This window comes from Cygnus atratus, chromosome 1, assembly GCF_013377495.2.
Source record: "Cygnus atratus isolate AKBS03 ecotype Queensland, Australia chromosome 1, CAtr_DNAZoo_HiC_assembly, whole genome shotgun sequence".
In the NCBI taxonomy this organism is placed as follows: domain Eukaryota; kingdom Metazoa; phylum Chordata; class Aves; order Anseriformes; family Anatidae; genus Cygnus; species Cygnus atratus.
This window is the reverse complement of record NC_066362.1, coordinates 14,180,574-14,194,760: the sequence shown is the minus strand read 5'-3', so window position 1 is coordinate 14,194,760 and position 14,187 is coordinate 14,180,574. Positions and strand designations below refer to the sequence as shown.

General features: G+C 37.9%; 1 protein-coding gene across 10 annotated transcripts in view; it reads right to left on the bottom strand.

The window, feature by feature from the left end:
* The window catches only part of KMT2E (lysine methyltransferase 2E (inactive)), a 69,334-nt gene that overhangs the window by 13,110 nt on the left and 42,037 nt on the right, over positions 1-14,187 (bottom strand). For 7 of the 10 annotated variants that reach the window (XM_035549577.1, XM_035549576.2, XM_035549586.2 and 4 more), the window contains 7 exons: positions 12,776-12,874; positions 6,169-6,333; positions 4,881-5,189; positions 2,538-2,792; positions 2,221-2,365; positions 1,222-1,475; positions 1,024-1,080 (listed from right to left, as the gene is read on the bottom strand). In XM_035549577.1, the coding sequence (XP_035405470.1) occupies positions 1,024-1,080; positions 1,222-1,475; positions 2,221-2,365; positions 2,538-2,792; positions 4,881-5,189; positions 6,169-6,333; positions 12,776-12,874 (1,284 nt within the window). The remainder of the gene's footprint in view (positions 1-1,023; positions 1,081-1,221; positions 1,476-2,220; positions 2,366-2,537; positions 2,793-4,880; positions 5,190-6,168; positions 6,334-12,775; positions 12,875-14,187) is intronic. The other 3 variants (XM_035549583.1, XM_035549588.2, XM_035549582.2) reach the window with 1 other exon arrangement.

The window sequence follows — 14,187 nt, the reverse complement described above, 5'->3', positions numbered from 1 at the left end:
ATCCAGCACAGATGTATGGCTGGAAATATCTCTTCTAAACTAACCTGTTTTGAGGCGTTCATGAATCCTTTTAAAATCATTTGCAATATAATGCAAAGTTATTAAGTAAAACTCTTCTTTTGAGTCAGATAAACACTCGTATTCAATGACACTAGTTTAGAATCATTAAATTAAATCAACTGCTATGATCACATGAAAAATTGTGTATTTCAACATTTAAGATTTTGACCTAAAAATAAGTAAGCTTTATATATACATCCACACTTGGCCCAAAGGAAAGAATATTTAGACCATTCATTTGCAAGATCAACTGAAAGTGAATTTCTCCAGAAATCAACAGCTGATTTTTTTTATTGCTAATTATTTCTACCTATTCCTTTTAGGCACTATAAGTTTTATGGTTCAACACATTTATGCTTATTTTGTAGTTATCACACAATTCAAATTCCATATTGTTGTGGAACTTTGTCACTCCTTTTGGATGCAAATATCCCTGTGGAAGTTCTCGTATCTATGAATCACGTTGCCCTCTAGTGGTTCAACCACACAGCTTGATCCTCTACATTGGAATATATCCTTATCTGGGAATACTCTGGGCCATCCCAGCAGCACCTGCTGTAGCTCAAATAATCCACTTGAAACACATTTGTTACACTCCTTCTGTACTCTCCCACTCTAAGCTTAATTAGGCTCAACCAAAACATATAAGAGATGCTGGTAACAAGAAGAGATGTTAATGTAAACCTAAATACAGCCTGAAAAGCACAAGTGCTGTTTTTCTGTAAGTTGCAGTGGTTATTGCTCATCCACAACAGCCACTAGGATTTTTAAGTGGCAAAAAAAATGGAGAAAAGCACCAGTTTAAGATAGAGGAAAAGTGGAAATATACAATAATAGGCAAATAAAACCTGTAAGGAAGACAAATTCCACAAAACTTGCAATGGCAGTGAAAAGTATTTACCGAAAGTGTTGTTTCTTGATAAAATCAAGAAACCTTTTGCAGTTTTTTGGAAGCATCCTTACCTCTTGACTGTAAGCTCGCCTTTTTATTTCTGGGGAACTGTCAGGTGAGGAAATATTCTAAACGAATAAGAAGAAATTGCAAGTTAAGTTAATTGTTAGCCTAGAGAAACAGCACACTCCCTTGTAATAGGAGCGCAAATTTTGATTTACCCAGAATGATAAAAATCTAAGCACACCAAAATCCATTATAAATCTCACCTCAAAGTGCATGGTATTCCCATGGATACATGGAGTTACTGGAGTAACTGGCGAATAAATGGGTTTGTAACCATTTCTACAGGTTTCATCTTCTGTTTTTACCCTAGGAGGAGTAGCAAACAGCGATGGCTCTGAGGCAGTGATGTCAGCATGAGTTGGTGTGGCATATGGAGAAGGAGTAGGTGTGGACGTTTCTGAGAATGCAGACTCCAACAGCTGATACAGTCTTCGTTTTTTTAGTGGTGTTGTTAGATCTGCATTAAAATTTTAAAAAGGCAGAGGAGATCTAGATATAGTAATCACAGTTAAATGCTTGATGCAATAAAATTATGAATTCCACATGAAAAAATTAGTGAGCTGACAGATCTCCCTTAGGGGCAGACTTCCTGAAAAATAAACTTAACAGCATACAGAGATCAGTAAGTGTTGTTCCCCTTCCCCCTCCCCAAAGGAGGATGGAAAGAACTGCCTACATTTCAAAAAAACATCTCCTTCTATGCATCTTTAAGACCATGCAGCTAAGAAGTGGAAATTCAAGTTCTGTAGACAAGGATCATCTAATATGCTCCATATTCTCACAGAAGCATGGTTTCTAGCACGTTCCCATTTTGTATTATTCCTGACAGATTACACAACTATTCCCCTGGGTGCAACAGGGCCACTGAATTTAACAGTATGAATATACAGAACAACATCTAACCTCTTGATGTTTATATTCAAAAACATTAGTCTTCTGTTAACGGTGACTGTCTGTACAGATTCACTATGAGAAATGGTTGTTATTTATTTTGTATCGATCATACTTTAAAGAAAAGGGGAAAATAAAAACAACTACTATGCAACTAAGTCTTTCTTTCCAACAACCACCAAAGATAAACTATCAGGAAACAGTGTAAGTGCCCCTGGGATTTTCATTAACTCATCGCTTTAAGAAATGCAGTCCTCCACATTTACCTACTTTGACACAACTTTTACGTACTGTATTAGTAAAAGCATCACCTGTTAAGGAACAGCTGTCGTTCAGTAATAAAGGGCTTTTATTTTCACCATTGATGGCTGGACTTCTAGATCTCTCCTGTGATGGCGAATTAAATCTATCAATCACTGATGAGTTTTCTTCTTCCAAAGCTTGCTTCAACCAACGCTTTAATAAAACAAATTGAAATCAGTGATATAACAGCTTAAAGATATATACTTCGAAAATGTATTACACATCAGTTGCCAAGCATCTTTTTTCTGCCTGAATTCATGCTACGAAATAAAGACTTATTTTTAAGTAATATGGCATGGGAAACCATAATGAAGGGAAGCATTACCTTCTTACAAGAGCCAGTAATGTTTTCCACGGGTTCTTTTTTCCTCCTCTTTTCTGAAAGGAATGGTGAAGTAAAACGAATATAGTGCTTTGGAGTAGAATATACATGTGGGCTGTAAGTGAGACCTGGTAGAGAATTCAGCTGAGTAGCCAGAACTTCAGGGTCAGTAGTTATGCGCAGAGGCCTTTCTGAAACACTGTCTGCAGGCTTCCCCGTCTTGTCGCTTTTTTCACTTAACCATTCATTGACCAAGTGCTAAACAAAGAGGAAAAAAACTGTTTTATGAGTGTTTTCTATTAATGGCTTTCAGAAAGTTTTTAGTCTTATTACTCATCTAGTCATCTGTTACAGACATCAGAAGACAGCTGGGCAAGAATATGAAGACAGTTTGGTGAAATAACTGGGAGAATGGAAGGGAGCAGTATACATTTTCTCTACATAACGAAGCTTTTGTTGTTTTTCTGTAAACTACGAACATTTAGTTCTTTTATATTTAACTTTCACTGAACATACTTCCAAGACACTTAAAATTGAGCCTGAGCACCTAAAGTCATGGAAAATTTCGTCATGCTAATTAGACAAAGTTAAGTAAATTCCTTATCAGACTTCCATGCTGTCAGGACTCTGCTTCAGTCAACATGTCAGGCAGTTGCCTTGAACATTCTTCCTTATTGTAGCTAAATTATAGCACATTTACCAAAAAGGGTATTTTTTTCTATCTGGTTCAGTGTTTTTGAAAAACATGCAAGTGGATTTTAGTTCCTGTTAACAGGGAACCAGAAATAAAACAATTGAACTCTAGTAAGTATAAAGGTCTTTGAATTAAATACTTAAGAGATTCAGACCTAAATTCTTTGTTTCAAAATATGCAGCTTTAATCATGCGCTGCAATGTACAGTATAGAATAAGGCTACCTATAGTTGCAAGCTAGTTCTCAGCTTTTTTTGAGCATTACTAGAAGACGAGGATGCTTCTTATGAAAGATTTACACAAGAAATAAAAATACCAGCATTCACTGCACTGTAGCAGCTTGAAAAAAAATTCAGTGTAGAATGCAACATCTTGCTTTGCTTGAATATTTCATCCACTTTTTTTTTTTTTAATCTTTTACACAGAACTAAATTCCCAAATTTTATAGAAGTAAGCAAAGCTAAGGACATGTGAAAATAGCACATTAAATATTCATATAACATTAAGGCTTTGACAGATTATCATAGCATTTTATTTTATTTTTTTTTTAACAAACCTATTTAGTTTCAAATCAGGACTTTCTCCTTACTTTAGGATGTACTGGGTAAAATACAACCAGATATTTACCCTTAAAAATATAAAACAGGAAAAAACTATAGTAAAATTCAGACTTCTCAGGTATCTTCATTCTGCTTTTTTGCAACATAAATAAAGAGGAGGAGGAGATTCTAGGCTCCCCTCTGACAAGAAGTAGTAGTGATGCAATTAATAGGATGACTCTTGTACCTTTTAAGATATATAGACAGATAAACTTAGCACGTATTTGTGGATTTAATTAAAATCACCTAGTAATTGTTACTGTTCATCAACAAGAAGTTTCAGTCTGTTACTTCTTCCTCTGCTTCCCCTGCCCCCATTTTCTCCCCAGTAAAACATTCAGAATAACTTGTGAAGCATGCCAAAGAAAAACAAATTTTTAATGCCGTCTGCAGATTTTTAAAGCAGTGTTTTACTGCTTTATTCACTCCTGCAGGTTTCAGATTTTTTGGAGGGCCTTTAAATACTGCAACATTTCTTCAAACTGCATGCAATGCACTGCAATAAAAAAAATTTGAAAGGAAGCACTGAAGAGTTACGAATGCTTCCTTCCCAGATATCTACGTAAACTTTTGAGTATTTAAATCCACTCACTTCAGAACAGATGTCTCAAATGTACTGGAAACTAATTATTTTCAGATATTTAGTTCACTGCCATTGAAATACGTTCTAAAGACTGCGATGAATAAAGGAAGGAAAGCTAATTCCACCCACCCCACCCGCAATTAACAGTTTTAATTATGTTTCAGTTATATATATACAATTTCAGTCTGTCTAGAAAGTACTTTCCCCAGAAAACGTTTATTCCAAAATTGTTCTGCAAGCTGTATTTTGGAAGTGTCTTAAAAATCTAAAGTAACACCTCCTAATAGATGTAACTCAACTTTAAAAGCTCGATTTATTACCAGTGAGTGTCCAGGTAATGGTAATTTTTAAAGAAGAAAGGCTTTTTTTTTTTTTATCCATATATAGCTAAGATATAAATGCAGATGTCTACGCTTTTTATAAACCTCTGTTCAAAGTCCATCCTCTTCTCCCCACCCTCCAGAGACTTACCTTCTTCGTTTTAGGATACTTAGTAGGACATTTATTAAGTGCTGGAGCTTCTGTTTCAGTAACCATTTCTGTAACAACAGTTTCTGTTTCGGGCTCCGCTACCAGTGCGGCATTCTCAGTTTCATTATGCTGTGAAGTTACTTCCACATCAGGAGAAGATGGCTGGATATCTGAACACATGCTCACAGTTCTGTGTCGTCTACGCTGTTGTCCAATATGAGTTCTACTCCGAGAGAAGCTTTTTCTCTGTTTAGCTCTATTAACCTTGGCTGGGGTGGGCTTGGTGGCAGTTTCTTCTTTTGCTGGTTCCTGGTACAAAACAGAAAATTAGTAGATGGATCTCATACACATGTAAACCTACATATCTTTCTTAAAATAAATTATCAGTTCCTCCTTCTTTATACGTCAAAAAAGCCTCTCATTTCTGTTTTTAGAGCTAAAACACTTTAAAGTTACTATTTCTACTCTACTTCAAAAGGCAGACTACCATGTTTCCCATACTTTCCTCCCAAGCATCACTGGGAGAGAATTCACACAGACCAGTCACCTGTCAGATCACTGCAGGTTTGTACAGGAACTCCTATACCACATTCATTCATCTATAGGCTAGAAATCATCTGCTTACACTATTATGTCTTTCAGTTCAATAACCTTTTTGTAACTTACACTTTGCTGAGTGTTTAGAATTGCCATAAGGGTCTTAACAGCAAGCTGACAGATACTAACCATGGAAACAACCCAAACTGAGAATCTGTGGGATTATTTGCAAAGGAGAACTAGTATCCAGCAACAATAGACTGAAAAATTGTTTATGATATATTAAGGATGGCCTGCAAGAAGGATTCAGAACAAACTAAGCCTTAATAATTCCTTTGAAAGAAAAGACTAAAACCTCTTCTGAATAACCCACTGGAAGAGCAAGCCTTTCTCTACTGCTTATAGAGGGTGCCTGAAGAAAACCAACTCCTGTGCATAAAATGAGCATCAGTAAACACCTCCCACCTTGAACTTCAAAGACAGACCGAATTATATAGTAGCTCTGTGTGTATGCACTCTCACATAAACTAATGTAACTGAAATTCCTTGTTAAATTTTATTAACATTTACCTGAGGGGTGGGGTGGGGTCAACAGAAAACATGATGTCAAAGTCCTATCCAGATTTTGGTAAAATATATTTGAGTTCAGGTAATAAAAAGTTTCATACATCTTAAAGTGTAGATCAACATCCAAACTGATCAACATCGCTTTTTAAAAAGCCAGCTTTAAAATAAAGTTCCAGGTAAATACCTGAATAAACTCGGTGTCATTGAGAATCTGTGCTTCCTTGCATTCTGATTTAACTTCAGTTTTTGCTGTGCTGATCCTTTCCAAAGCCTGTTCTCTTCTTTTTTCTCTTTTTTCTAGTCTGGCAAAAGCTTGCAGGATAGCTTCCATCTTCCGTTCTTCTCTTGTCTGATGGATTTAATAACAATCATCATCAAATTTCAGTCAATCTTTCGCATCTGTAAATACTGTGATTTTTTTTTTAAGTGCTTCAGAACATGTACAGTGAATGTTGACATGCAGATCACTTTCAGCAAAGCTCAGAGGAGAGGGAGATGTTAGAATGACTGCAATTATTGCAGACTTTTGAAGAAAGGCTTGCATTCTCATCAACCGTGACAAACAAGAGAGGGTCCTGCTTTAGATTAAAGAACTTACTAAACAGACATTTACTAGTATACCACTGGCCTATAAACATAAGAACACATCACTGGGTCACTTACAACCATGTGTAATATTTAAAACGCAATGAAATGCTCATGACCAAAACCATGAAATTTTACTATATACACAGAAGTACCACAACAAAAAGCTTCATTACTCTCTGACTTGATTTTCCAAAGTGCCATAAAGTATATCAAAATATGCAACCAGCATCCAAGAATCACTAATTCAAAGAAAGATAACTTTGGGTCACCCACAGAAGTTATGTTTTCTGTCAATCAGTAATTAAAGTCTAGTCCTATTAAAGAGGTAGCTCCCTATCTGCACAGAGCTCTGCTTAAGACAGCACAGATGCTGCAGAATTGAGGGCTCTATTACAAGTTTTATTTATTTTCAATGCCTGCAGCTCAGCAAGAGTACATAGATAGCAACAGCGTGTTTGCATCAAAGAAAATGCCTGTAAGTATATTGCTCATTTGAGTGAATGAGGAACCCAGTTTTGCTTTTGCCACTAAGCCTGCCTTTGTTTGAATGGTAAAACACATGCAAACTTCCATTATTTGCAACCTTCGTGATGGAGACGGAATAATAATTACATCTGTAACTACTACAGCAACCACGCTGTAATGTAGTTCCATATGGTTTTACTTCAGTAAGAATACCAAAGTAAAGCACCCAAAAACAAACAGAAAAGTGCCAGTATGTCATCCGGACCAAAAGCAGCATATCCAACGGTGCCCACTGAGCATCACTCCTCAAAAGCATGACAGGACACTGCAGTATGTTAAAACCAGAGCTCATGCTGTCATTCTTCAGATTTCATATTAAAATGCAAATTATTAATGTGAAGAAATTTTACTTTCTGATGTCAAATAGAGTTAAAAATGCAAGTCTTACTAATTTTGCTAGTGACATTTGTAGAAATACTGACCAAAAGGAAAGTAAATCCCTCCCCCTTAACTTCTGTAAGGCCTGGGCAGATGCAGTTTTGGTGCCACCTTCAAATTAATTTATAAAGTTCTGTTTAATCTGATCTGTTATCCTAATTAAATACAATTTTGTTTCCATAGGTCACAATGCAAGTATACTGTTTGCAATGTTTTAGAAAAAGGAATCTAACTTGAGAAGTCTGTCATTGACCAAATTATCATCACCCCACCTTAAGGAAAAACAACAAACAGTATGTAATTATCTGAGGAAAGGAGAGCATCAGTAGAGCTGTCACACCCAGAGAATATAAATAAAGAAGAAATGAAACAGTAATTTAGAGAACATATCTGCAATTTTAGGGAAAAAAAAAGTTTCAGTACTGAAAGAAACTGATAACATCTGAACACAGTTTTCATAAATTAGTAAATTATTAGTTAATAGTGGTTTGCTACACTTCCCCAAAATAAAAATAAGCCTGATTTTATTTTTAAACACAGTACTCATCCTCCTTTCAGGTTAATAAAATTGTGGTTAATGATTCTGAGTTAGGGATGTCATAGAATCACAAAATGGTTTGGGTTGGAAGGGACCTTAAAGACCACCCAGTTCCAACCCCCTGCCATGGGCAGGGACACCTCCCACCAGACCAGGTTCCCCAAAGCCCCATCCAGCCTGGCCTTGAACACCTCCAGGGATGGGGCATCCACAGCTTCTCTGGGCAGCCTGTGCCAGGGCCTCACCACCCTCAGAGTGGAGAATTTTTCTGATATCTATTCCTCTTTTAGTTTAAAGCCATTCCCCCTTGTCCTATCACTGCACCCCTGACAAAGAGTCCCTCTCCAGCTTTCCTGCAGGCCCCCTTTAGGCACTGGAAGGCTGCTGTAAGGTCTCCCTGCAGCCTTCTCTGCTCCAGGCTGAACAACCCCAACTCCCTCAGCCTGTCTTCACAGGAGAGGTGCTCCAGCCCTCTGGTCATCCTCATGGCCTCCTCTGGACTCATTCTAATATATCCATGTCCTTCTTGTGCTGAAGGCCCCAGAGCTGAACACAGGGCATCAGGAGTAGCCTCACGAAAGCAGAGCAGAGGGGCACAATCACTTCCCTCACCCTGCTGGCCACGCTTCTGTTGATGCGGCCTAGGACACGGTTGGCTTTCTGGGCTGCAAGCACACATTGCTGGCTCATGTTGAGCTTCTCATCCACCAGCACCCCCAGGGCCTTCTCTTCAGGGCTGCTCTCAATAAAGTCCCCCTACTAACAGAAGGTAAATATACTGAAGCAGCCTGAAGTTTGCTTAAGAAGACAACAAAAAACAAGTGAGTACTGCTCGCTTTCCACAGGCACTTGTTGTGTGCTATTTGTCGTGTGCTATATTGTAGTTCAAAATTCCACTGCAGTTTTTGGCAGTTTCATGAAGGGACCTTCAGAATTTATGAAGTCCAACCGCCCGACCACTGCAGGGCTAGCTATTACTTAAAGAAAACATTAAGTGTGTTACCCGAACGTCACTTCAACACTGACAGACATGGGGCATCAGCCACCTCCGTAAAAAACCTGTTCCAGTGTTTGGTCACTCTCACTATGAAGAAATTTTTCCTGACGTCCAGTCTGAACCTCCCCTGGTGCAGCTCTGTGCCATTCCCCCGCATCCTGTCATCGGGTACTGGGAGCAGAGACCAGCACCTCCCTCTGCACGTCCCCTCCTCAGGAGGCTGCACAGAGCAATGAGGCCACCCCTCAGCCTCCTGTTCTGAGTGTCCTCAGCCTCTCCTCACAGGACGTGCCTTCCTGCCCTTGTACAAGCTTTGTTGTCCTCCTCTAGAGGCTTTCAAGGACTTTAATGTCCTTTTTATATCGTGTAGCCCAGAACTGCATCAAATATTCAAGGTGAGGCTGCACCAACCATAAATGTAGCAGGAGAATCACTGGCTGCCTGTGCTTTTAATGCACCCCAACCCCTTGGCTGCTGGGGCATGCTGTGGCTGATGCTGAGCCTGCTGTCACCAGCACCCCCCAAACCCCTTCCTGCAGAGCTGCTCTCCAGCAACTCATCTCCCCATCTGCCTGTGCCTGGCATTACTCCCTTCTGCGTAAGTACTGCACGCATTCACAACTAACAGCTGTGAGGGCAAAGTAAAATGTCATGGAAACAAAGCAGAAGCTTTTATGCAACACTGATACGAATTATTCAGAAGATCCAGAGGATGCTTTCATGAAGAAAAAGAACCAAGTTGCAGAATTCATACGCATTCAAGAGACAAACCCAGTAATGGCAAAAATCTGTAAACAGGTCACGGAACAGCAGGAGCGTAAAGCCTTCTAAAGCAAGAATTCAAGGCCAAAACTAGCTGCCTCATGCTAATGCTAAGTATCAATAATTCCTCTCTAGTGCGAATAATTCATTTTCTCACCATCTACTTTCTCACTTCACCAAAAAAATCATCTAATTGCACTCTAGCAGTACCTGGTTAGATTTGAAAAAGACTGCAGTTACCTGCAGTGCCATTAGATAAAGCAGATGAGCTACCTACCACTTGGATGGCACATCATCCAATTACACCGATGAAAAAGTAGGTGCAATGGTCAACCGTCATAAAAACTTTAGAGAAAAGCTTTAAAATAACGTTGACAGTTCAGCAAATGGAACAAAACTCTCACTGTCATTTTGAATCTTAAAACAATGCCAAAGAAATAATTAGCCTAATAATTTTCAGATATCAAAATCAAAGATGGATGTCTACAGACCTGATGAAACATCCTTTTGAATATACCAAGTAATTAACAGGACATTAAGATGAACACTTGTCCTAAACTTGTTGAAAGGACATCTGGTATGAGCAACATTGAATAATGTCAGACAACTGAAATACTGATCTTGTGATTGTACCAAGAGGAAAGATGCCACAGCAGCAATTGCCTTAAGCTGCAGACAAAAAGTACTTTAAATGTCATTTGAAGTCTTTATACACAAAATAGCTCTTGGCAGGTAATCATATGCTAAATCCAGGAGAGAATAAAAAGCAAACACTAATTCAATGACAAAACAGTGCTGTACTAAACACAGCATGATACAAATACAATAGAGATAAAGGAATTACATAATGGCATACAGTCTCTGGATCAAACTGAATACTATTCGATTTAAAATTCACCAACAGAGAACACACTGGAACGAAGAAGTTAAAAAAGTGAAAAACAGTGAAGAGTGTCAGTAAGATAAAGAAGAGGTAGAAGGTCTAATGACTTACTTTTCAGTTCTTAAGTATATGAAAACAAAAGCAAGACTAACTTCAAGGAAAGTGAAAGGATAACATCCTTATCGCACACTGTGTATAGCGTAAATAACCTGTTAGGGAAGATGGGGGAGGTGGGGGAGTAAGGCAGCAGGCAGCATGGCCAACCTTAAATTGAAGGCCAACTTCCCTTTGTTTTAATATAACATTTCCTAGACTGTTGATTCAACAGCAGAAAGATGTTAAATGTTCATCTTTGTTTCCACATTCCTCCCCCACCAACCTCCAACTCACCATGTACAACATCCATTCACTACACCTCTGAATTACTCTCTCCTCCCTAAAACCAGTTCCCTTTCTTATTTATCCTTCTGTGCTACTAGATGGTGTTTAGCTTCAGGTCAGAAAAGATTAAAAAAAAAAAAAAAGAGATCATTATTTAACGTACATTCGTATAACAAATTACAACAAGAAAAAATGTTGACAATGTTTCCTCTCTGAAATTTTTAGCTCTCCTGACAAGCCTAATCATCACCCAAGTCTGTGCAATTCAGGTACAACTGTATCAAAAATAGCAGGACAGCAAGCAAGAATTGTGAAAGGTCTAGAAAGAACAGCAACTCATCTAAGTCTATGTACTTAATTGCAAGTGGTTTTCCATATTAACACACATCTAAGCACAGGCACACACAGTTACACGAAAACATGAGAATATGATGCTTTCCTTTTAATGCAGGGTAACAGGTTGTATTACCACTACAAACACCCAGTTCTTAAAGAGAAGACAAAGGCATGTTTCTTCATATTTTACCATCAGAACACAGCCCCAAAGTTGGCTGTTTGTTTGTTTGTTTTGGTAGAGTGGGGAGGGAAGTATCAGAATTGTCTCTCTACATTTGGTGGATTTAGCAATAAATTCTTGCCAAACTTGTGCTCAATCATTGCTGTTTGTAGTCTTTGGGTTGACAGCTTCATAGAAGGCAAGCCTACCAACACTAGTCTATAAGACACCAACTCAGACCTGAATTGCTACATAAACAGTTAACTATTAATGGAAGTTAAAGAAGTTAAAAAGAAAATGAAACATACAGAAAGAGAACTTGCAAATAAGATAACCTACCTGAGATATGTGAAGTAGCATTTAGAATTGAATCAGTGTGCAATATTCATAAAGTGATAGATCGTCTTTACAACAAACTCATGGCCAAGAAAATAGTTGGTTCCGACACTCAAACAGGTGCAAGTTAGAAGTCTTGAACCATACTTCTGAAAGACTTCATCTCTCTCCCTACTAAGTTAATGCATGTGCAAAAGCTGCACATATCTAGATATGCTCTTGTACAAAGAAGCAAAATAAGTCTGTTCAGAAGAGTGGTTACAAGTAGAACATTTTAAAGTCATGAGCAGTGAAGTGTTAGAAGAAAAAGGTTTTCCAAATAAAAGTTTGTATACAAAAAGTGAGCATAGACAAAATGATAGCATTTAGAATGTTCCAAATACTAGTATTGCATTATGCATCTTGGTCAAGATTTTGATTTAATCTATTTGAAGCATCTCACATTTTGAATGCCCAACACAAAAGCACATTTTATAATACCAGTGTTCATAACACTGTTCTATACCAACCTTCGAAAATTAGGATTTCTGAGGCTTTTTAAGTTGGGAACTCAAAAAAAAATTAGTACCATCTATAAAACAGCCATTAAAAATAATGTGCAATAATAAGGAGTGAAGAAAATCAATTCTACTTGATTTCTACAGACATCTTTTTTTTTAAAGCAATAGGAAGTTATATACATTTGAAGATAAAAGCAGATTTTTGTCAGAAAGCAACGATCAAGCCAGATGAAATGCTCTCACTCAAATAGCAAGCCTTGCATTTGAAGTTGAAGATCATATAAGGATCTGACTTCATATATACTCAGATTCTAAACGCCTACAGAAAGGCAGCAATTAGCATGGGAAGAGCAGGTGTCACTAAGCCTTAGTGACAACTTTAGGCAGCTACTTGCTTCCCAACTTACCATCTTCCTTTTCCTTTCTGCAATCTGCTCCTCTGATTCCATTTCTACTTCATTGCTAATGGGAGTTTTTTCTTCTATATCATCAATAAAATCTGGCTCCTGAAAGATGGAAATGACTGCTTTACAGAAGCTCCACTACTCCTGCAAACTAGGGAATACTAAAAGCTACACAGAACCAAGAATCCTCAGATCACTACTTCAAAAGTAACCAAGCCAATATATCAAGGTAAAACGTAAAAAAGCTGACATCCACTTGTACCTTTGCATAAACCTGTAAATATAACCACTCGACTGGATCTTTTTCAATCTGAGCTTAGACACATCTGTATCTTTTTCTTAAGCATACTGATCTTACTGAAATTTTGGTATCCCATCCCCAGCCACCCACCCACCCCCAACCCCCAAATTATTAGAATTAAACCTGTAGTCCCACAGAAACTTTTGGGCACTAACACTGGCCACTGATCCAGCCACTTCTTAACGAGTTAAAGAATTAGGAGCTTACATTATACATCCGTTGGGAAAAAAAGGCATTACAATGATGTACAACGAATGTTGTCATGTCAAAGGGAGAAGTTAACATACTATTATATGGAATTTCTTCTCAGCTCCACAGTGTATTTCATTGAAGTGACATTTTCCATTTACAATCTCACTATAGTTTAATAACAGTGCCATGCCACAGAGAAACAAAATTTAGCTAACTAATAGTGGTTATTTGGTTTGAGAAAAGAACACAAAAGAGTAGCTTTGAGGGTTAAGTTTGTTAGCCCTACATGCAATTCTACCTTTTGATTAGGTGACTAGACAGAACTCCTTAGCATTTGTCTTTAAAACATATTTGCCCACATCCTTTCATTTACCTTAATGTTACGTATTTCGTCACAGGAAAGAAGGTATCAATTGACTGACTGGGCCTCTATATTTATATACACAGTTTAACAGCTTTACTCTCCTCACAATTCGTATTGTTTTAATTCTTTAATTCTTATTGTTAAGTTCAGTTTGGAAAAAACATTGAGTTCTCCTGTGACTGCTCTGTCAAAGCGCTATATGCTATGCTAAAAGCCCAGGAGAAGGTTCCAAATACCAGTTAAAAAGCAACAAAAAAGTCATGTAAGATTGGAAAGTTTAAATATTGCCTCTGCAGATCGCTTTTAACAGTCACACGCCATGCCTTCTGGACTTCCAAGCATTTTAAAGCAACGTAGCTACTAAAACCACAGAACGATGTGATTGTCTTATGAAAACTGGGGGAGGGGGGTGTCAAACATGCTCATTTTCACTGTATTTCCTTTGCTCCTAGTGACACTGAAAGATGAAAAACTTGAAAATCTCTCCTCCCAGAACAAAAACTCTCTCCCTCTCCCCTTAAATCATCATCACAAGCCACCACATTCAAAGAAAGTTTA